We start from the raw sequence: 22,163 nt of genomic DNA, 5'->3' as shown, positions 1-22,163 counted from the left end.
AATCCCACCAACTTAATCGAATTCGGTCAAGAACAGAAACGGTACTAACTCGATAATTAAACAGGAATTGCTCGAAAAGATAACATTTCCTACAATATACAAACAGGAAGATAATTATCCCCCTTTCAAAGGCAACAACTAGGGTCTTGTTCAAAAATCAAATCATTGTATTAGTTGACTTAATCACACATTAAGGTGTTAACATCATGTCATTTCTGACTAAAAGTGTAGGACTGCGAATATTATATCAGCAACCATCCAGATCTCCGACCCTTTTGAGAAAGGATAAGATGTGCACTGACATCACCACAGACCCAGCAACACATCCACACATAACACCTCAATCTTTGCTTAGGTTTGCCGACAAATTTCTTTCACATCGAAGTTTCCGTGGGTCCATAACATAATTTTCCATCCCAAAGTTTCAAATTTAAATCGTAGATTCCTGCCCCTAGATTAAGAGTATTCATTAACGCGTGCACTAACATGAAAACCAAACTTAAGAGTTAATCAAGGTACTGAATATGCATTTCACAACAAAGCACGCCCTATCAATTTAATGTTGTAGCAATTTCACACGTTACAGAACAAGCACAAATATTCCACCACGTATCAAAACTGGTCCTAAATAAATATAACATCTTCTGCCACGAACAAATGTTCTCTAACTAAGCAGAACACGAACTTCAAGCGCGAATATGAAGAGAGCACGTATGATTCTCGCAAGTAAATAGACGATGGACAGTTTAGTCACTAGAGAACTTAAAACTGAACCATATTCCCAACCGGCTGGTGGTGAAAATTCAATTCACAAATCTTTAGGGGAAGATTGTCGAAGTCTGCGCTGATGAACATCCCAGTTGTACACCCGAGCAATTGTTACCTGATTAATAGTAGTCAAAGCGTTATGATTTCCAGCAATGAGAAATATATACTGGTTACTAAACAGAGACATATAAGCATTACAAGTTAAGAAGTAATTGCTTTCATCAGCCACTACCGCTGTTATAGACCTTAGATTTTTTCCTTCACATTTGTTCTTTTGGTAATTATAGACATTAGACTTTAGCAAGTTTCATACTCTTTAATGCCTATAATTAAACAATGTATAGTATCCACACATAAAAAGCACAGAATCCATGAACTTATTCTTTCAAATTCAGTACCTGGGTTATTGTCACTTGATCTCTCAAGAATTGTAGATCAGCAAGAAGAACTTCTAAACTGGCTCTAGCATTGTCTAAATTCTTTTGGAGAAGAGCAGTAGCCTGCATCAAAATATTACAGAACTGATGCTAGTGTTCTAAACTCAAAAGCAATAAACAGCTAATATAAGAAGTGGCTTACCTCTTCACAAGAATACTCCAACATGACATTCGCACCCAGCCATAAACAGACTGAATCAGTATCGTCAATGCTAGCTCGTGAATATATCCCTTCAGATACCTCAAAATCTGTAATAAGTTCCTGCATCCCGAATACAGTGTGAAGAAAAAATGATCTAATTAATTGACGGGAACTTTAATGAAAAGCTCCTGGTACTGTTCACTTTAACGAAAAACCACATTTTTACACTAAAAAGTCAATCCTGGTACTATTCACTTTACCCTTTATTTTGTCCTTATCGTTAAAACTCAAAGTTTTCAAGCCCTTTTCATTAGTTTTCCTTCAATTGAAAGCTGAAATTTTGATATATGAGCAAATGGTGTGTACTCTACATTTGTGATCAATTGGCATCATCAACATGTTACCTGACTAGACACCTAATTTTATGTTTAATGACCCATGACTACAACTTCAACTATCCTGATGGTAATCGCAATCACACGGCAGAGTGCAACGGTATTCTGTAATCTGTAATTTTAGATCTAATTATCTTGTATTTCAGTAAGACTCACAGAATCTGCCATATTGAGATACTGCTTTAACTGCTGGTTACATAAAGTATGGAAATATCATTCCTCTCCTAACCCCCAGAACCCACCCACCACTCAAAACACACTCACACACAAACTCTCTAAAGCACTTTTACTAAGTCTAAACACAACTCCAATCCTAAAAGATGTAAGAAAAACCTATAAAGTTCTCAATTACATAGCATAGTTTGTAGTTAATTAAACAAGAATACCTCTTTGAAGGCCTAAAGGGACAGTACAAAATTCACAGTAAGGAAGGCAAAAATATTTAAGCCATTTAGTCCTAAACAGGAATTGCAGGGTAGATCCTCACTGAGAAAGAAAGAAATGAGAAACAAGTGGAGATGGAAGAAGATAAGTTATAGGAGATGTAAAAAAGATAAAGAATCAATCATACACCAATAATTTAATTTTTACCATCACTAAGCTCATGTATGAGAGTAAAATTCAAACCATGAATTGAGTAAAACTGCATGTGTTACGAGAAAACATGCTTCGCAAATGGGACATCACTAGGGAAAATCATGCTGCTAAACAGGTCCATCAAATACAAATAGAGATAGAACAAGTATAGTATTACACATACTGCAAAGGGTGGAGAATCACAAAAAACGAACCTCACCAGTACCCTTCTTGGCTTGCAAAGTGGCAACAACGTCTAAGCACTTCTCAATATCAGGGATCTTTGCCTAATAATCAAAATGAAGGAATTCAAAATTAATACATGGGAAAAGGAAAAAAAAACATTGGAGAAACAGTATAAGTTGATATAAAATACATCAATCCGATTTTTCAGATACTGAAGTCACAGGTCAGGTACAATCATGAGTGAAGCAATTCCATAACATGTATTTTTATAAACAGAACATGAAAAATCACTACAATCATTTTCTCTGACGCCTAGAATTTACCCCAAGGGTGATGAAATGGGGTCAAGTTAACTATAAAAACTTGGATTTTTTTTTTTTTTTTTTTTTTTTCACGGGCAAAGTCCAATATAGCTGCAGATTAGACTCAAGGTTTAAAGGCAAACTCCAACGTGCCACCGTGCCAAGTAGCATCAAATTTCATAAGTACCGGCGAAAGCTATAAATGGGGTAAAAACTATGTCAGATGCAATGGTGTTGAGTCTGTCGACACACTGTCTAATAATCACTTGTAGTTGTGTGCTTTTCGAAACAACACACGAGCCACGTTGACTAATCGAATAACAAAGAACACAATGCTATGATCTAAAGAAAAGGGCTTTGCCGAGAAAACCTGAAGATCTCTCTGCTGAGCTTGAAGCTTCATTTCAACCAATTTGTACTGCTGAAGTCTGCAAGCAACAATCACACAGGGAAAGGAAAAAAAAGACATTAACAAGCATCCATTTTAACAGTTTTTATTCCTTGAAGCAAAAAAGTACTGGAAAAATAGCTCTTTTCATATATTTCAATCCAAATTTAAAACGTACGAATCAAAAATCCGATCACAGAATTAAAATTACTTTAAAGGGTCAATAGATAAAGGAGTGAATCGAAATGGGCAGAACCTTTCTTGGAGAAAGGCGAGGGCAGAGTTGACGTCGAGGCCTAACTGAGTGAGATAGGTCTGCACGTCCTCTACGAACTGCGCTCCTGGTATTCCTCTCCGCTCTGTCACCGCCGCAGACGACGATGATGACGATTCCGTAGCCATTCCCTCTCTCTCTCACACTCTCAGGATAATTGCAATTTCAGACGGAGAAACAACTTGTAGTTGTGGATGCTTCCACAGTTTTGACTGAGCTGAGAAGCAGGGATGGAGGAGGAAGACCGAAAAACGACGTCACTTTTGGTTTAGAGTGTGTTATTGGACTGCAATCTTTGAGTCAAGTGTGGGCCGGTGGGATTAGTAAACAAAAAGTCCATAATTCAAGCTTTCAAAAGCCCGTTATTAGGGTTCAATAGATATTGGGCCAACTTGAGAGGATTTTGCATGTGGGCTCTATCCAATCATCTTACTAATTGCGTGTTGTAGCACCCAAAAGATATTCCATTTCTAAACCCATTTGGAAAATTTCAGTTATTAAAATGACCATTTTTCAGATTCTGTTGATATGTTGATGTTGTCAATATTTGATCCATAACGAGGATTTGTCATTTCCCCTAATTTTCAAACTTCTTTTTGTAGGCAACTTTTGACTTTCCTCCAATATCAAAACTCTAAATAAAATGCATAGTCCTCAGAGCTAACCCGAATTATAAAAGAGAATGACGATAATTTATGACAAAGGATCTTTTAAAGGAGGGATTTTTTTTCTTTACCTTGTTCATAGTGTGTGGATGATTGACTTGAGTTTTGTCACGGTAGAGGCTAGTGTAGGGTGGGATAATTTATGCTAGATCGAGTGAAAGGGTAATTTTATTTTCCATGTTGCGTTGGGATACAACTCATGCCAGCTTAAAACTACCTTTGACCATTGATGATATATAGGTTAAGAGTTCCATTTCGTCAAATGTGACATAAACTTCAAGGCGAAAAAATCTACTTGAAGCGTTCCAAGTGAAGAAAAATGGAGATGAAATGCATGAGCTCCACAGGCTTAATAATAGAGATTTTTGTAAAGCATCCAAGACAAGATAGATTATTCCCATCTTTTATCAAATTCAGTGAACACACATATATATATGTGGTTTGAATGAATTGGGGATAACAAGAATACGACACTAGTCTTAGAATCGTATGGTGGGTTTGGTTTATACATGTGGTCATGATAGAACAATAACATTCTTTGCTTGTGACACTGTCTTACAATCGAGCTTTATATCTGGATATTACTTTCTAATTTCCTCAAAGCTTGGAAGTAAGTCAAAGTTGGCTCAACCCGAAGACTACGTAACAATATCATATATATTGGTCAACGGCAGCTAGGGCACTTGGATAACGCATTAGAGGAATTTTTATGGTGTTTCAGAGTATTCAATGATTAAAAGGATTGAAGTAATATACTCTGAAGCACCATAAAATTGTTCTCGAATTTTTATGGTGTTTTGAAGTATTCAATGATTAAAACATTTGAAGTATATACTCTGAAACACCATATAATTGTTTGCACAATATTCATTTATTGGCTATCGTTGCATGCAATGTTATAGGATTGGTTTATGCAACATAGATGCATCAAAACAAAACCTAAATTGGAAAAGAAAAAAAGAAGAAGATACTAATGATATGTATATATAGCCCTTGAAGAGTTGAGATGGTTAAATTATCTCCTCATTAAAGTCTTTTACAACGGTTTATATGAGTTTAAACTAAACAATATATTCTGTAATTTAAACAGTCAGACTCAACCCCTGTAGAACTCAGATTCTCCAACTTACCATGCGAACTTGGTTACAATTTGTAGGAATTAATTAAACTCAAAATTTCCAGTCCAGATTTTTTTCAACTGAAGATTAATTTAATAAGATGAGAGTTTAAAAGTGAGAAAATTTGGCATCGTTTCTTGAGCGTCCTCTCATCTCTTTGACAAGGTAGCTGCTGTGTCACTGTATCACACACTTGTTTGGTCCCCGCAAGAAGATATTGAATACAATTATCTATGTGCATGACAACTAAACCGATTAATTACGACAACATTACTCCAATTATTGTTGATGTTATGTTTGACCACAATTAGACCATGCGAAAGAAACATGCATGTTTCTTTTATCGAATTTTGAAAAGAACTCGTAAGAAAACAATTCTTTTTTACTTCTACCCATAACATGAAACTAATAAGATATCTAGTAAAATCCCAGCCGGCCAAATGACACAGAGAACTATAGCCTGTAGAGAGTACGGGCATCAGAGCCCTCGAGAGAGAAAGGGAGATACATCTCGCATGGTGAGGGAGAGAAAACGGTGTTGTTTAGCGTGATCTTATTTACAACCGCACAATTAACGTCAATGGATGAGATTAGTTGGTCTGCAGGCTCCGTACAAAAAGATCTGGAGGGGATCCTAGTCCGAAACTAATAAGATATATAGAAAAATTTCAGCAGGCCAAATGCACACACAAAGAACCAGAGACTATAGAGAGAGTATGGGCAATCATAGCCCTTGAATGAGCGGAGATCTTTTTTAGGGCTCAGATATTCGAATTAAATTATGCATTGCTATCGGCATCGATCATTTTCATCTCTCTTTTTTTCAAATAGATGTTTGGTAAGTAAAATAAAGAGCCATATCACCAACTAAATCTCGACAAAATTAAGTACAAGCCCTTCGGCCCCTGACGTGAACGAATGCTTTCAATGAAAACAGCATACCTTCTTTCTTCTAAGACAGATCAGTGAAACACACATTAAAAGGGAAATATTTTCCCCTTATACAAAATTACAGTTAAACTTTTAACCTATATATATATATATATATATATATATATATATCTTATGTGTCAAGTTTTAAATCGTTAGACTTGATATAATGGCTTAGATAGAATAAAATGCAAATAAATGCACAAAGCCTAAATATGGAGATTCGATATCTCGTACATATATCTATATATATATATATATATATATACACACACGCTTTAAAGTTTGAAATATTTTGGCAGAAAAATGTGACTTAATTATACATGCATAAGGTACCTGCAGAAATGTCTAGCTTGGTCCCCTATCCATTTAAGTGAATCCCCCACCCATCTTTCTTGTATCCGAATTCTGAAGGTAAAAAACAATTTGGCAGATCTGTGCATGCATGCATCCATTTACGAAAGGCAAATGAAATTTCCTCATCAAAACGTACGTGCTTCGCATGGCTGCTGCTGCTACTGCAAGCTAGATGAAAACCCTCATCATACTCCTTTTTATCCTGCTACTGCAAGCTAGATGAAAACCCTCATCATACTCCTTTTTATCCTTACTTTCTTTTCTTTAAAACTAAATTGCTCTGTTAGCAATTTTTCTTTGGGTTTAGTTTATTAACTATACTGTGATAATTCATAAACTAATAAAAGTCTAAAACCACACATTAGTTAGCTAATCTCGGAAGATTAATAGTACAGTGATTAATTATTAGCTTTTCAGATGTTAAGCCAAATTGGCATCTTCATGCTCAATATCGATCAAATCATAAGCCATGCATGATCAGTTTTTAGTTTCTAGCGCATTGTATTAATTGAGCGGAATGCATATAAACCCTTGAAAGCTTGTGAAAAACCTTGTCACGCACTAAAGAAAAAGACTTGTCTAATCCAATCAATTAGTAACTATATATGACATAAACAATATAAAAGGTCACCTAAATTAATATGGCCCTGCACCAGAGAAAAGAAGAGTACAGCCAGCTTCTCAACTTGGGAAGCAACTTATGTATGATATGGAAATCCCGTTATCGTGACGTTTCGTGTCAACGTTATATATAGAAAAATTAAATATATCTTTATATTATTATCACGAGAAACTATGATGACAATGTACATGTATTATTTAAATCTTTCTCCTCAACTTGAGCTTATTTTCAAGGTCGGTATTATTAATGTGGCCAATCCTAATTGCATCTCGAATGGTACAGGCAATCAAAGTAGGCAAACTTGTATTATAAAGGTTAACGTGACATGTTGCCTACTGAATTGCTTCATGGAAAAAGTTTGTCACTCCAATAGTTTAGACAAACCAAATAGGCAAAATTATTTTTATTATTTTCTTTCATCTATAATATTTAATTTTACCTCTTAGTTTTGTGACATAGAATATTTTACTATAAAAGGAGATGTGAGGCGACATTGGCCTGCTCATGGTATTGTAGTTAACATTGCCTACGTACTTTGGAAGAATAGGCAAAATCTGCGATGGTTACTGCTTGTTACACACATTTTCTCACCTCATATACAACCCTCAAGTTTTGTAGCCGTTAGATTAAACAATTAAAGTAAAATCAATAATTACGATTAACAAAGGGTGTGTACAATATAAAAAGAGTGTTAAAATCACTATCCATTTGCAAACTTAATTGCCTATACCATTAGAGGTAGTTTTTGCGTATGTAGCTCATCAAAATAAATTTGTCTACTCGATTGTCGACCCTATTAGAAGTGCTCTAGTGTACAAGAAATTGCCCTCCATACTCCATATACAATAATTGGAGTTACTATTTAGGATTATTTTAGTAATTAATCATCGCCCTATGGGTTTAATAAAAGGAAAACTAACGAAAAGTCCAAAAAAACTTTAGTTTTAATGAAAAATGATAAATAAAGGTGTAGTGAATGGTACAAAAAAAAGTAAAAATATGGTTTTTTGTTAAAAATGAACAGTAACAAGAGTATTTCATTAAAACTCTTCTCTAATTCAGATTGAATATTATAAATTGAAGAAAAATATCCCTAATTCCTGGTGCATGTCACCATAAATAGGGTCTTCTCTATAAAATAAAAATGTGAGCTCAAACTGTAACAGAATCATACAATACATTAGAAGAAATTATGGTATGAAACTTAAACAATGCTATGTGTTTTCATTTTTCACTTGTTATTATATGCGGATCAATGTATTTAAACTTTAAGAGTCACCTTAATCATCTAAAAACGAAAACAAAAACATACAAGTGAGGAGGGAAAGGAGACATGAAACCTAACCCTTAAAGAATTCATTTGATGATCATTTTATTTTTATTTTAAATTTTGTATTAGAGTGGAGGAAGTACATCTAGAAGTAAGGAAATGTACAAGATGGAAAGAAAGAACTGTATTAAACTAATTGGTTTCACTTTCAAGATTTTTTTTCATTCATTCCTCTTTGTTTGTTTCGTTGTCTTTCGCACCACCCTTCTTCATTTTTCATTTCCAGCATATGTTTTTTCCCCAATATCTCAATGACAAAAGATAAAAATTAAAAACAAAGTAATTTATCAAATAAACCCTAAATTTTACTGTCAAAGTTCATGTTCAGAAATAGATTGATTAGACACACATTGTCACAATTTAAACGTCTTATATATTGGAAGAAAACTTTCAAGTTTATATATAGGATGGTTGGCCATTGGCCCCCCGAGTTTCCTACCTTCAAAAACCAATGGACACTGGTTAGAGAAGTTGTCGCCATCCAGGACGACGAACCTGATTTGCTTCACTATAACCCCAGTTGGGATTATCATATGAATCAACTCTCTCTCTCTCTCTCTAGGTAGGTAATGCTGACCATATGGAATTGCCATCTTCTCCACGACTTTTTCTTTTTCTCTTTTACTTTATTTGTTATTGGAGTTTAATGGACAAACCCACGACACCTCCATGTGGTCTAAACAACTTTAATAGTCTAGACTATACGATTTTCAAACGCATGTCCTTTTCTCTTCCCTTGGCTTTTCTTGTACTCACATGGCGCAAGACCCATATTTATGAAAAGGGTAATGCGATTAAATTTGTAAATGAAATTTTGTAAACTAAATATATGAAAGTTGATGATTGAATTATTACTAAAGTGTTGATTAATGTGTTTATTGTTTATTGGTGATACATAATTTAGTTTGCAAATTTAATCTCTTTAGCATTAATCATTGGTTGGTTGCTTACTTACATGGTCGAAGACATTTAAAGGTGATTCAATGCAATACCGATCTATGTTGTTGGTCTATGCCTTGACAGATCACATGCGACTAACGATTTTCCTCATGTGTGCCACTATATATATATCTCTTCTTAGAATATCTTTGCCACAGTACCAACAATACTACTCCTCCTCTGTCTGTTGCTTCATTGAGCTGAGAATTAGATGCAATTTTCTCATTAGAACTTAATTAGGGTTGCATATTTGAAGGAAACTGCTGCTTCTGTATGACAAATAGGGTTTCGTCTTCATGATCATGTGTGAATAGCTCTTCACCGTCGATGGAACTTCAACCAATATATATAAGTATATACAAATCACAATCACATCAGAGCCATTATCGCAAACATAATGCCCTTTTGATATTTATACCACTCATACATAAATTGCTCGTCTACAAATCTAATCACTATGACACTATATATATGGTCCCGTCTCAACCTTTTGGAGAATTATGCATTGGTAATGTGAAGTGTGAAAGAAGGAAACTGTCTCACTGGTGATATATATGGTTAAACTCAATTGAAAGCAACTAAAATAACATCATTTTGAGCTTTGATTCAATATTAAAAAAAAAGTTAGCAAAAGAATATATAAAATTAGTGGAAGATATAAACAATGTTATTTGTTTCTGTAACCTAGCTGGATGCCTGGAACAAAGATTTATATACCTAACTTGGTTTACAACGCTAGCTGGCCAAAGAACATCATATCTATCCAACTCCGAATAATAAACAAATTAATCAAGTGCGTGCAATATAGTACTGCAAATGCAACTTATTCTGTTATATCCTTTCAAAAGCAATTGACTTTACTGTTCTAAAGCAGACTCATTCAATTCACTATTTCATGGTAAAATTCAATATATATATATATATATATATATATATATATATAAAGCAGAAACATGCATGCTTGAGCAATACTACTGATGTAACTGCTAAGAGAAGCACATGCTTGCGACTAATGAAATGATGCTTTTGTGGAGCCGGCAACCTCCAATAGATTTATGATTAGGTTTCATGGAGTTTGGGCAAAGTAAACATGTATGGACGTTAATTTCGTGTTCTTATCTTTGAGTGGGTCGGGGCTAATTAATATGCATGCTAACAACTCCGCCATCTCTGCAAACAGATCTTTTGTTTTGTATAGTAATCGGGGAGATATAAAGATGACTGAATGAGAATCAAAGTTGAGTTTACGAGTAAATGCTCTTAACGAGTTGAGCAACAAAATCCCTTACATCTTGATTGTAAGATTAGATATGAATAGATGTGGTGCATCTTGTAAATTTTTATAAACCAGGTGTTTCCATCATTTATTTCTCTCTATCAACAGTTAAGAATGTAATTCCAAAATTACACTAATATTATAACACGTAATTTATGTATTAATAATACATACGCTAAAATACACATTATCATCCATTCATAATATAATCCCTAAATTAGTAACACTATGATCTTCTCCATAATAGGATTACGAGACATTCTTGGTGATAATTATATGAAACCAAATATGTTCTCAAATGCATGAGTAGACATGGTTTTAGTGATAATTTTATGATACCCGCAATATTGTAACCGGTCTTTTTATTAATAACTAGCCCCATATTACATGCTTACGTGTATGCTAATTGATTTTTTTTTTTTGTCAAATATAGTAATATTAATTTCATCAAGTAACCACCCACATCGTGGGTGCTTTGTTTGAAATTTTCAAAATGATCTAGTTTTACTATTTACCCTTGTTAATTAAATTGTTTTGTTGTGGAATTCTTAATTAGGGAGGGGCATTTTTTGGCATTTTGAATGTTTCACCTTTTTAGTCTTCTCACTTTATATAGATAGATAGATATAGATATACTCTAAATATAATTCTTGTCATTCATTACTACAGTCTGGTGATATTTATCTTCACTTGGAAATGAGAGGTCTTAGGTTTGAATCTCATGGATGACGAATTCGATACCAAATTAGGTTGCCCATTGTGTGGCTTAACTGAATTCTCCCTCCTCTTTAGTATAAAAAATATCGATGTATTAAAAAATATATATATAAACCTCATATTAATCATATTATAATACTTGAATTAGTAAGACTCCGATGACTTCACAAGGAATACAAAACATTGTGTTAGTGATAATCATATGAAACCAAATGTTGTCAAATGCATGAGTAGATTGGTGCATTTGGTGTGGTGGGTGGGAAAACCTTTAAACTTAACAACAAAGGCAATTTGCTGTTGAATGTCGGACTGATTACAGATGCTTTCTTAGCTCTCAATAAACACCATGATAATTTTAAGGTTATTCATCATCAATATGAAATCATACCACTCGTGGAATATATTAAGTAAGTGGAGAGAGTAATTGGGCGATGTATTATTGCTAATGGATTTATAGGCTGATATTATTGAAAATTGCACTTGCGCCCCCAAAAGGGAGAGAAGACCAATGCAATTATAAATATTTTTCTTAAGTATCTACATGTATTGAAGGTCTACATCTTTGAAGCCACTAGATCAAATCTAATGGTCCGCGATTATCAGTTTTAAGCTATTAAATCAAAAGCCAACAGTCAATTGTGTAACAACCAGTGCCTCAAATATAATATAAGATCTCTTACTACTTTTAAGTCGTTGGATCAAATTCAACATCCAATTATGCAACGACACTCGGTTTCTAGGTACATCTAATTGTACGTTCCTGACATAAGATTGTTTCTTTGGAGACATGGGTTCGAACTCTGTCGACTCTCTAATCTAACATTTAATCTAACAAATCTATTATTTGACAAACAAAAATTGTACGTTCCTAACATAAGATTGTTTCTTTGGAAGATATGTGGTGTAAAACTTTTGAGTATACAAGGCTACGAGTTAAATGTACTTTTTTTCGTAGATGAATATGTAATTGATATTATCGACACTTTAACCTAACAGCAATTCAAAATTGATATTTATATGGCTACGAGTGCGCTTAAATATACTTTTTTGACAAATGAATATGTAATTGATATTATCGATACTTTAACCTAATAGCGATTCATAATTTGATATTTATCAGCTTCAAGAGATGTCGATATTAGTTTTGCTTTGACTTACGAGGTTACCGATGTATTATCAACGTTCAAAAGCCAAGACATGTCAACAACTGTCTTCAAAAGGACTAATAAGGAGAAGGGGGATTAAATAATGCACATGGCTTGCATGTGTAGTCTGGTGTTTGTATGCCAAATGAAATCAATGCCACCATGTGCTCTTTCTCCTCTGCTCTTCTCTTCTCTCTCTCTCACTCTCACTCTCTCTCTCACTCTCTCTCTCTCTCTCACACACACACACACGCTTCGTTTTCGTTTTCAAACCCCTGAGTCTCTGAGTCGTATGCATATATTGACAGTATGAGCAATTGTTGTGGTGCATGTGGTCCTTTTTGAACAATATTATTACAAGGGAGCTAGTTATCCTTCCCCAGTCAGTCCAATTCAATCATCAAAAACCCTAATCCAATCCCACTGATAGCGATGAAACATAAACACCCGTGTGTGCGTTGAAGACCCCTTCATCTCTCTCTCTCTGTGGAGGGACACGTGGAGAAGGATTGTGACACTGCTAGCCAGCAAAGTGAGTGATGAAAGAAGTATGATTCCCTCCCATCCGATCTCTTCGTCTCTTACTTCCCTTTTCTATCTCTGTATAAAGAAATCAACATTAGATATTGACGTTGCTTAACCGTGACTGTAAAAATATAAGAGAATTGAAAAACAGAGTGATTTAGAGTGGAAAGAATCATACCCCGTGATAAAATGAGAGTTTTTGTCCAAAAACGTATTAACCAAAATATGTTACCCCTGTGAAGAGGGGCAGGTGAGCACAGAAGGGGGCACAGATAGAACCAGCAATCGCCCCAAATCGGGACTAGTGTGCTCTTGTCCGGTGGGGACGACAAACGCACATGCATATATATATATATATATATATGTTGTAATTTAACCCACCACCTCCTTCCCAATAATTCTATGTTGCTCCGGATCATCGCATGCTAATAAACTGTTAGATTTTAGTTTTAAAAAATCAGAATATTTAATACTCTGAAACACCATAAAAATCTCATCATTCTTCAATTAGTCTTCTGTCAAATTATTTGTATTGACACTTTCGGCAGCTTTCTTTCTTTCTACCCCCATTCTTTTTACTTATCTACCCCCTACAGTCCTACTATAGTAAGGTGTATGACCAAAACCCCATACGATATTGGATTCCATTATTCATTTTCCTAACATGTTTAAATTGCCCCTTCCCTCTTCCCTTCTTCCTCCACAACATTCAAAAAGGTCTTGTCATTTCTAAGTGGTTACAATGTGTGTGTCCCCAAACTTGCAAGTGATCGGTCATGTCAAAACTAACCCAATAGCTCCATAGAGTTCTATCCTTGCTACCCAAATGTTGTTGCCGCTTTCAGGTTAAAACCAATTGACAACGAGTAGATAATTACATTATAACATGGTATAAAAACAGATGATAAATGTGACAAACACAACGATATAACATGCGCACGTCACCCAATAAGAACCATCCACCTGTTGGTACTGCGTGAAGAATAATGGGTATTTAAGACACAAATGAGACATCATAGCTCACATACTTTATAATACTAGTGGCATTGTCAATGTATATATAAATTTTTTACATAAGGATGCATTTTTGTACGTCTAAATAGTATTTATTACGATTGCTTAAAAGAGTCTCACCACGAATTGCCAATTAAAATTGAATTGAATTCTCAAATTCTTATACATACCGCTGAACTAAGAGAAAATTAGTTACCCTTCATATCTTTAATAAATAGATAGTAACACAATATTTGCTCTATTTTATAGTTCAGAATGAGGCACAAGTTATTTTGTACAATTTGAAGATTAAGATTATCATTTTCACAAAGTTTTAGAGCTCATTTAAAAATATTTTTAAAACGGTAGAAAATAATTTTAATGAAAATATTTTTGAAACAAATTTTTAATAAAAAAAACAAGTGAATACTGAAAGAACACTTGAAAAGCTTAGGTGCTTCTTTCAAAACGCACTTTGAATGCTTTTGAAATCCAAAAACATTTTCTTTAAAACACTTGCAAACAAACCCTTCTTCTCTTGACAGCTACATTAAGAACAAAATTGGTACCTAAAACTAAGAGAGTGAAAATCGGGTTGTAGGATAAACCCAAATAAACACGTACCTAAATTATCCAATAATAATAATAATAATTTGGTTATTCAATTGAAGATTTCTTCCATTTTTTTCGTAGTGGTGTGGGTGGAAATAGAATTACTGGAAAATGAAAAAGAGAAGAGCTAGACATTATGTTTTTAACAGGGTAAATGACAATTACTTGCACTGAGAGCCAAAAAAGACAAAAAAAAGAGGGGAAAAAAAAAAAAAAAAAAAAAAAGAAGATTGATCGACATAGGAACCCATGGCAACATGCCAGCCCCGTTCAATCAAGTGGAGCCGGAAGTTGAACCGGAGAGCAGCTGAGTGAGCCGGCTCATGGCTCGGACCTGCATCTCCAGAGCCGCGATGTAATCAGTCGCTTCTTCTAGAATCACCGGCAACGGCTGTTTCCGGCAACCGGGAACCAAACGGCCGAGAACCCGTACTTTCTTCTGCACGGCCGGCAAGCCCCTCCCTTTCAGCCGCTGAACACTGAACTTGGTCTTCCTGGGCCGGGTCGACCCGGTCCCTGACGCAGCGGCGGATCTCTGCCGTTTATGCTGGCGGAACTTGATTTTAAGGCGGCTGGTGAGAATGGCGCGGCTCCAGCGGGTCTTACCCTTAGCTGCGACGGCGAGTACTCTGTCGGCAGTCTCGCGAACGGCTCGGCCGCGTGGCGGAGTAGAAGTGGAAGCGGAGGAGTTGGCGGCGGGGGCGGAGGAGTCGGGTGCGGGGTTAATGGAGACTTGGTTGAGGGCGTGGAGGAGCTTGGAGGAGTAGAGGTGCTGCTGTGCCTCGGACTTCCACTTGGTGTGGCTGTTGGCGGGTTCTTGGTGGTGGAGGTGGTCTTGTTTGGATTGGATTTTCTTCTTCTTTTTCCTTCTAGAAGGATCCCGGGCTCGTTCGGAGATGGCTACGGCATTCGAAATCAGAGTCGACGCCATGGATTTTGATTCTCCCCTTAAATTGAGAGTGTGAGGATTCGGAATCAAACGGAGGAATTGGAATGGTATTTGAAAGGGGATTTCGGTTTTCTGTTCCAACAGAGGAATGAGAAAGAGAGAGAGAACGGAACGGAACGGAGGTGGCTGCGGGTGGAAGGGATGGAGAGAGAGAGTAGAGAGAGAGAAGGTGGGGACTATTAAGAAGAGGAGGAACGGTGGGAAGAGGCTTATAAAGGAATCAGATGACAGCACGCGTGATTTCCTTAAACGCACTCACTAGTTATTGTTGGGAAATGTCGTTTCTTAGATTTATTCTTCCTTTTTCTTTTTCCGAATACCATTTTTACTACCGATATATACTCTAATCTACCATTAAGAAGGAGGTACCACAATGCTAAAGAAGCAGTGAATTAAACAGAACAATCTTATATATCAAAATAATCGATCACTTGCAAAATACGATAAAATGTTCTTATAACTTTTCTATTCAAAATTCATTTTCTTGCATGATATAAAGTCTAACTAACTAAAGTATTCTTATGAATTTTTTTTAACGAACTGTTTCCTCAATACCATATCGGTAATAGTGAAATAGGATTGTGTAATTATTTAATTTTACTTCTCTACATGTGAAAAGAAATATGACTAGATAGACATTTTAAGTTAATAATAAAAAACATGATAAATGTTTGAATTTTGTATTCAAGCGCAACGAAATTTCTCTTATACATAAAAGTGCGTATCTTTATCTCAATTTGTCTACATGTGGTTTTATGCTGCTAAGTTTGATTAAACCACACGTTTAGTTCCAAATCAATCATAAATGACGAGCTAATTAAGATGGAAACAAAAAAACTTAAAAACTGTAAAAATTTCGTATCAATTAGTTTTAAGTTGAATACTGTAAGTTTATCATAAACCAACAAATTTGATCTTGTTATGCATTGCTATCAACCTTGCCCCTTCTTTGCTTAGGTCCAATTTTGTTCCTTTAACCCTATTAGGCTATAAGCATGCCCTAAAATTTACTGAAAGTTGTATGGCATACCTAAATGACCTCCCTTTGACAAACAAAGTTTTGCCATTGTCCCTTTTGTGATCAAGCCCTTTACCTAAATTTAACATCTACTCTAGAAGAAAACAAGTCACACAACTATGCTAATTTGAATAATTTAATTAATTAATTATCTTCCTAATTAGTAGCTAAACTAAGCCAACACACAAAATCCAAAACCCAAGGAACATTTAAATTCAAGAAAACGTGAGAAGTAATACCAAAAATTCAAAAAAGAATTAAGAGAAAAACAAAGTTTAATTTAGTGAGAAGTAACACCTGCCAATGAAAAGGAAGGCCACCGAATAAAATAATTTAAAATTTGATTGAAGAGGAAACTTAACCCAACAAACACCATCCAATACATTAATGATACACATGATGAAAGTATAGATTAAGGATTAAAGATTGAAGATTAAGATTAAGGCGGCATATAAATGTAACAATTTTATTGGATGGGATGGTGGTGGTGTTGGCTTCCACTAATTGACCAGGTCGGGGGGTCCCACATAAAATGTTTTGTTTTCATTCCCTGCAATGATTTTTTGAATGGTGGTGATCCAGAAAAGAAATGATAAACAAAGGGGAAATCCATGTGCAATGTGGGTTGCATTCTCAGGCGCTTTTGGTATCCTTCGCAGGCCTTCGTATTTGTACCGAGAAATGCTAAAGGAGTCTCTCAAAACGAAATTATTTACGAATTTTTTGTCATTTTATAATTTAACGTTAGTTTTTGTATAAATATTATACAGTATTATAAAAAAAAACATTAAGTATCAGAGAGTTTATAAAAAAACATGCAGTTATGCTCCAACTCCACCTCCGCATTTCCTCCCGACAGGGCTTCTTCCTTTTATTAATGTTTTTATTTTGTTAAGAAAACAAGATATTTTTCATACTATAATCGCAATTTGCGACATAATTATCGTTTTATATTCTTAAAGTAAAAGAAAACCCTCTCTTTTGTTTTTGGTTGGCTTCCATAACCCATAGAACTGTTGTAGCGCTGGTCAAATTACACATTGCTCACCGAAAATTATAATAGCATTGCTTTCCTGATTGATATTTGATATCTCAGTTTACTGCTTACCGTCAATTCCCTTAAAAACTCCGTCAAAATCACTAACATGGCACCCAAGTGAAAAAAAAATTAGAGAGTTGTGTCTTCGATTTTGACGGAATTGTTGGCAGAATTGATGCTGAATGACAAATTGAGACACAAAACATTTGGCCAAAGAAGCGTTGTGAATTTCATAGTGCAATGTGAAATTTATGCATAACTATGGGGACTGGTTAAGTTTAATGAATACCTTATACTAAGAGAATCCTCACATAAGGGTAATAAAATAGCTAATTGAACAACCATTTACTCCAAACTTTCTCTATCTAAATCCATTTTATTTTCCTCCCTTACCGTAACTTGTGGTAACTTCTAACGCATGCATAACATATTTCATGAATGATACAATACAAGCATCGAAACACAACTGGACAATCCTATTTCGCTCGACTCTACTTTGATTTCATCCTATTAAATCTTAAACTCTAAAATTAAAATATAGCAAAAATGTTGAAAATAAAAAAAATAATGAATTTTCCTAATTTATCCCTATGATTCCTATCCAAGGAACATTTCATCGGGCACAAGTCGGAGGAACACCACCGTCGACATAATTCCAATGCCAGATCTAGCAACAATTATTTGGTCCAAAACCAAAAATAAACAATTTTTTTTTTTAAACGACAAATAGTGCCAACAACCTGACAATGGGATAAACGAAGGCCCAGATGCGCATATCACTTATGGTTTTGGGATTAGTTTAGCTTATGTCTTAAAGTTTTGTTAATCATGAACCTAATCCTAATTCTCATCATAAATCATGGTGGGCATGTGTTATTGTATACTAAGAAACCTTAAAATATGCTTTTGAAAGTCTAAAAAAACCCACCACAAGATGGCATTATGATGCACCAGAGGGATTGCCTCCCCTGTGACAGACACAATCAAACAATTGAGGCACAAAAAAGTGAGAGGGGATGGAAAAAGCACCGGAAAAACCCAAAAAATTAAAGATAGGTACATATGAATGTTGAAGGTTGGAAGGGTGAATAATATGGGTTCAAATCAAGGGTTCCGGAAATGAATCCTGACCAATGGTTGTGGTGGTTTGGTGTGAACTATGATTATAAATATCTCACTAGATTATCACTAAATATCTATCTTTTTAGATCTCTAATCTCTATAGTAAATACTGTATGAACCTAGTCGGCAAAAACTTCTCTTTTTGCATCTCTCAAGATGTGGCTTATCACGTGCTGTGGGATGTAGAGAGAGAAGTAGAGGTCGTTAAAGAGTTTCTTCCCACTATCTCTACATCTCCTAGAATGTGACTAATCACATGATGAGAGATACAAATAAACAGAAGTAGACGCCCGTTACATGTAAGTTATTCTCATATAAGTATTATGTAACTAAATTCTAAGGAAACAAAAGAAAACTTGTGATATGTTAATTGGACACCTACATATGCCCTACTATGTGATTAAACTAGGTTTTTGGCACTAAGATAAATTTGTTTATGGGAAGATTGAACATAACCAAACCAATGATTTCAACACAGAATCTTCATCCATGGCTCCTAGTGTTTTTCCCTCTAATTATGCTAATCACTACTTTAAACAACAACAAACTCTCCTTCCTTTGGGAATTATACCCAAATCAGAATCTTTGATTTTCAGTAGAGCTAGCTCTCTCCTTCTTGCACTGTCACTAAACTAAAAATTATTTTCAAGATTTAAAAACAAGACATTTACCTGCGGACCATTCGTCGGCGCGATTTGATTGGTTCCCTCCAACAAGTTGCTCTCACAGTAGAAGTTTATCCCGTTCTTCATCTGTTCTCCGGAGTCCTTGTTACATTAAAATAAAAGCAATTAGGCCTCTGCTGTCAATTTATGAGGATTAAAGACAAAAGATTTAACTAGAAGGAAATAATTAATAACTAGAAGGACGACAAGCGTTTGAAAAACCAACTTATAGCTGTCGTCTAAAAATTCACCTCCCCTCCATTAATCTATTCCCTAAGATTGTTTAGTGCTGTAAATTAGAACGAATCTTTGACCCTAAGGTTTGACTGGTTTTTCTTCCCCTTGTTCCAATTGAAATTCAACTTACCATCATAGTTTAGTTTTAACAGATTTTTTTTTAAGATGGTATGATCGCATTGCTTATGTCATCACAGACCTAGCTTGGCTAATGAATGATGATTTCAACCATTCAAGAATGTGTTCTACCAGATTCACCAAGTGGATATGTCTTTTTTTTAATCTAATATATTACTAAGATTCAGCTATAGTAAATCAGCAATCAACACATCCGCCACCTCTCTTTTTTTCCAAATATGTCTATATAGGTAGAGAGCAAACAAAACGATAAACAGCAAATTAAGCAGACAAAATGATGAGCACATGAAACCCCAATCCTAACAGAATGACAAATTAAGCAAACTAGTTGGTGGATAAACTGGAGGGCTCAAGCAACCGGTTTTCGCATTACCAATAATTACAGAAGATGATTCAAATGTTAGTATATTGGAATTTCATAGTTGGGGCACACAAAACTGCTAGACGATGGACAGAAGTCACAGAACCAATTAACTAAAATCCTTGATCATACTAACTTGGTTAAATTTAAATCAATTAGTTATGTGTCGTCAAAAGTACGGTGTCAAAACTAGTTATGCGTCATAAAGTATGGTACCCAAACTAGTTTTCAGAATGACTTTCCAGACAAGAAAAACCAGATGCTCATATCAGGAGTTCTTTTACTTGCATTAACCTAAACAACTTAACATTAGGGCATCAAAGTCCTCTTCAATGCATTGATAAGATTGCACAAGTGTGGAGCATGTGTACATATGGGCCAAAATCTGGGCTCAATCCAGTACACAAAATTGGACATGTTAACTATTTTCTGTGGGCCAAAAGAAAAGAAAAAACAATTGTACAACAGAAGGGCTCAAGAATGTCCTTGTAAAAATGAGTAGAAAGGGTACGATCCAGTTTCTAGTAAATCTCCATCGACAAGTCACAAACTAATGAAAATTGGCATGCTGAAAGACTAAAAGTCACGAACACAAAATTACTAAGATTGGAATGGGGATACTAGAATATCACATTTGGGGCTCGTTTGTTGACGAGGATTGGATAGGAGTGGACAACTATCCATACTAAAGCCATGAGCATATATGTGTACACAACTAATATTTCAGATATTGATAAAACTATCCATTGTGAACTGTGCATGCCCACAACCATGAGCACAATGCCAAGAACAAGAGGATTAAATCAGCTCAAATTGGAAGAATAAAAGCTAAACCGCTACGCCCCAAGACAAGAGGTCTTACTGCTCAAGTTGGCAGAGGTCCACGAAAAGTGTTTCGGCATCCAGAGCCGAACACCCAGACAGCCAATGCAATGATCCAGAGCACAAAACACGCCATTGTTATGTAAATTTTTGTCGACAGAAGTTCAGTTACCCAGTCCCTCTCTGCAGGTGAAGTGTGGAGCTCCTCTAAGACAATGTCAACCAGCGCATCCAGAATCTTCTTAGATTTAGTATCCACCTCGGAATTCAAGACCTGAGTCCGCGCTTGCCTGAGAAATCTCTCCACAATGTCAGCCTCCATAGAACCAAAGTTCGAGCCATCAAATTCGCTTGATTTACCACTACTTAGAGAGACATTGCCCAGTCCATCCTTATTGACACTGGCCTCCGGAGACAGTGAGACATTGGATGGAAGCAATGTCTCTGATGGCATCGACAGAGCTGGATCCGGCACCAGCATCATACTCTGAACGATAAAATATGCAATTAAAATCCTCACAATCACAATTACACAGTCAATTTCAAACCAACAGAAATATTCAGATATTTCATTTCATTCGGACATTTTCTCAGTAACCAAACAGGCACATTAAGATCGATTCAAATCCAATCGACCTGAGCTAAGACGTACAACAAATCAAGAGAAATAAAACCGATAAATCAAAAACGAAACTCGGACTGAAATTTAAAACGAAAATTTTCAAAAAGTGGGACTGAAATTGAAGCTTACCTCGGTGAAATCCACATCAGAAATCACAGAAATCGGAGTGTAATCCACTGAAATCTTGGAACTCTCAGAAATCGGAGTAGAATCCACTGAAATCTTGAAATTATCCACCGGTTCGTCTTCCGAAACTGCAGAAAAGACGGTGTTCAAGCTCTTCTTCGGAATCTGCGAGAGAAACTCGGCGAATCAGAAATGTCGATCGAAATCGAATGTTGAGGTGAGGAAACTATTAGGGTTTCGAAATCGTACCTTCTTCTTGGGAACGGGAGTCGCGAGCTTCACAGGTCGGGATTGGTCCTTGAGCGGTGTTCGGTTCTCTCTCATTTTCTCTGGTTCGTTTGCTTGGCGGGAGAAAAACGAGTTTTGA

At 35.6% G+C, this 22,163-nt stretch overlaps 3 protein-coding genes across 4 annotated transcripts; all 3 read right to left on the bottom strand.

The window, feature by feature from the left end:
- Nucleotides 1-499: 499 nt before the first annotated feature.
- On the bottom strand, nt 500-3,703 carry LOC137736796 (prefoldin subunit 3). Its single transcript, XM_068476066.2, has 6 exons — nt 3,451-3,703; nt 3,177-3,234; nt 2,534-2,605; nt 1,348-1,467; nt 1,167-1,268; nt 500-883 (listed from the first exon to the last, which is right to left on the bottom strand). The coding sequence occupies exons 1-6, from the start codon at nt 3,594-3,596 to the stop codon at nt 809-811; spliced, it is 573 nt and encodes a 190-aa protein (XP_068332167.1). The 5' UTR covers nt 3,597-3,703; the 3' UTR covers nt 500-808.
- Nucleotides 3,704-12,614: 8,911 nt separating this feature from the next.
- Nucleotides 12,615-22,163, bottom strand: LOC137736794 (uncharacterized). Of its 2 annotated transcripts, XR_015954735.1 has the most exons (5): nt 22,046-22,163; nt 21,800-21,961; nt 21,089-21,535; nt 19,497-19,592; nt 12,615-13,167 (listed from the first exon to the last, which is right to left on the bottom strand). XR_015954735.1 is itself a non-coding variant. In XM_068476063.2 (4 exons), the coding sequence occupies exons 1-3, from the start codon at nt 22,118-22,120 to the stop codon at nt 21,092-21,094; spliced, it is 681 nt and encodes a 226-aa protein (XP_068332164.2). In that variant the 5' UTR covers nt 22,121-22,163; the 3' UTR covers nt 19,271-19,592; nt 21,089-21,091. The 2 variants fall into 2 exon arrangements, 1 of the variants encoding a protein (XP_068332164.2); XM_068476063.2 differs by lacking the exon at nt 12,615-13,167 and having other exon boundaries at nt 19,271-19,592.
- LOC137736795 (transcription factor bHLH147) lies at nt 14,810-15,848 on the bottom strand. Its single transcript, XM_068476065.2, has one exon. It carries the CDS (start codon nt 15,626-15,628, stop codon nt 14,972-14,974), a length of 657 nt encoding a protein of 218 aa, XP_068332166.2. The 5' UTR covers nt 15,629-15,848; the 3' UTR covers nt 14,810-14,971.

This window comes from Pyrus communis, chromosome 13 (genome assembly GCF_041283825.1).
Source record: "Pyrus communis isolate YQ-2024b chromosome 13, ASM4128382v1, whole genome shotgun sequence".
Taxonomy (NCBI): Eukaryota; Viridiplantae; Streptophyta; class Magnoliopsida; order Rosales; family Rosaceae; genus Pyrus; species Pyrus communis.
This window is presented reverse-complemented; position numbering and strand designations above follow the sequence as displayed.

What these genes read in the sequence shown, in the direction of transcription:
- LOC137736794 (XM_068476063.2), bottom strand. Translation starts at nt 22,120, where the DNA reads ATGAGAGAGAACCGAACACCGCTCAAGGACCAATCCCGACCTGTGAAG. An exon ending in CTCCCGTTCCCAAGAAGAAG is followed by an intron (nt 21,962 to 22,045) that starts GTACGATTTCGA and finishes TTTCTCTCGCAG; the next exon opens with ATTCCGAAGAAGAGCTTGAA. An exon ending in CTGATGTGGATTTCACCGAG is followed by an intron (nt 21,536 to 21,799) that starts GTAAGCTTCAAT and finishes TTTATCGTTCAG; the next exon opens with AGTATGATGCTGGTGCCGGA.
- LOC137736796 (XM_068476066.2), bottom strand. Translation starts at nt 3,596, where the DNA reads ATGGCTACGGAATCGTCATCATCGTCGTCTGCGGCGGTGACAGAGCGG. An exon ending in CCAAGAAGGGTACTGGTGAG is followed by an intron (nt 1,468 to 2,533) that starts GTTCGTTTTTTG and finishes TTCGGGATGCAG; the next exon opens with GAACTTATTACAGATTTTGA. An exon ending in ATCAAGTGACAATAACCCAG is followed by an intron (nt 884 to 1,166) that starts GTACTGAATTTG and finishes ACTATTAATCAG; the next exon opens with GTAACAATTGCTCGGGTGTA.
- LOC137736795 (XM_068476065.2), bottom strand. Translation starts at nt 15,628, where the DNA reads ATGGCGTCGACTCTGATTTCGAATGCCGTAGCCATCTCCGAACGAGCC.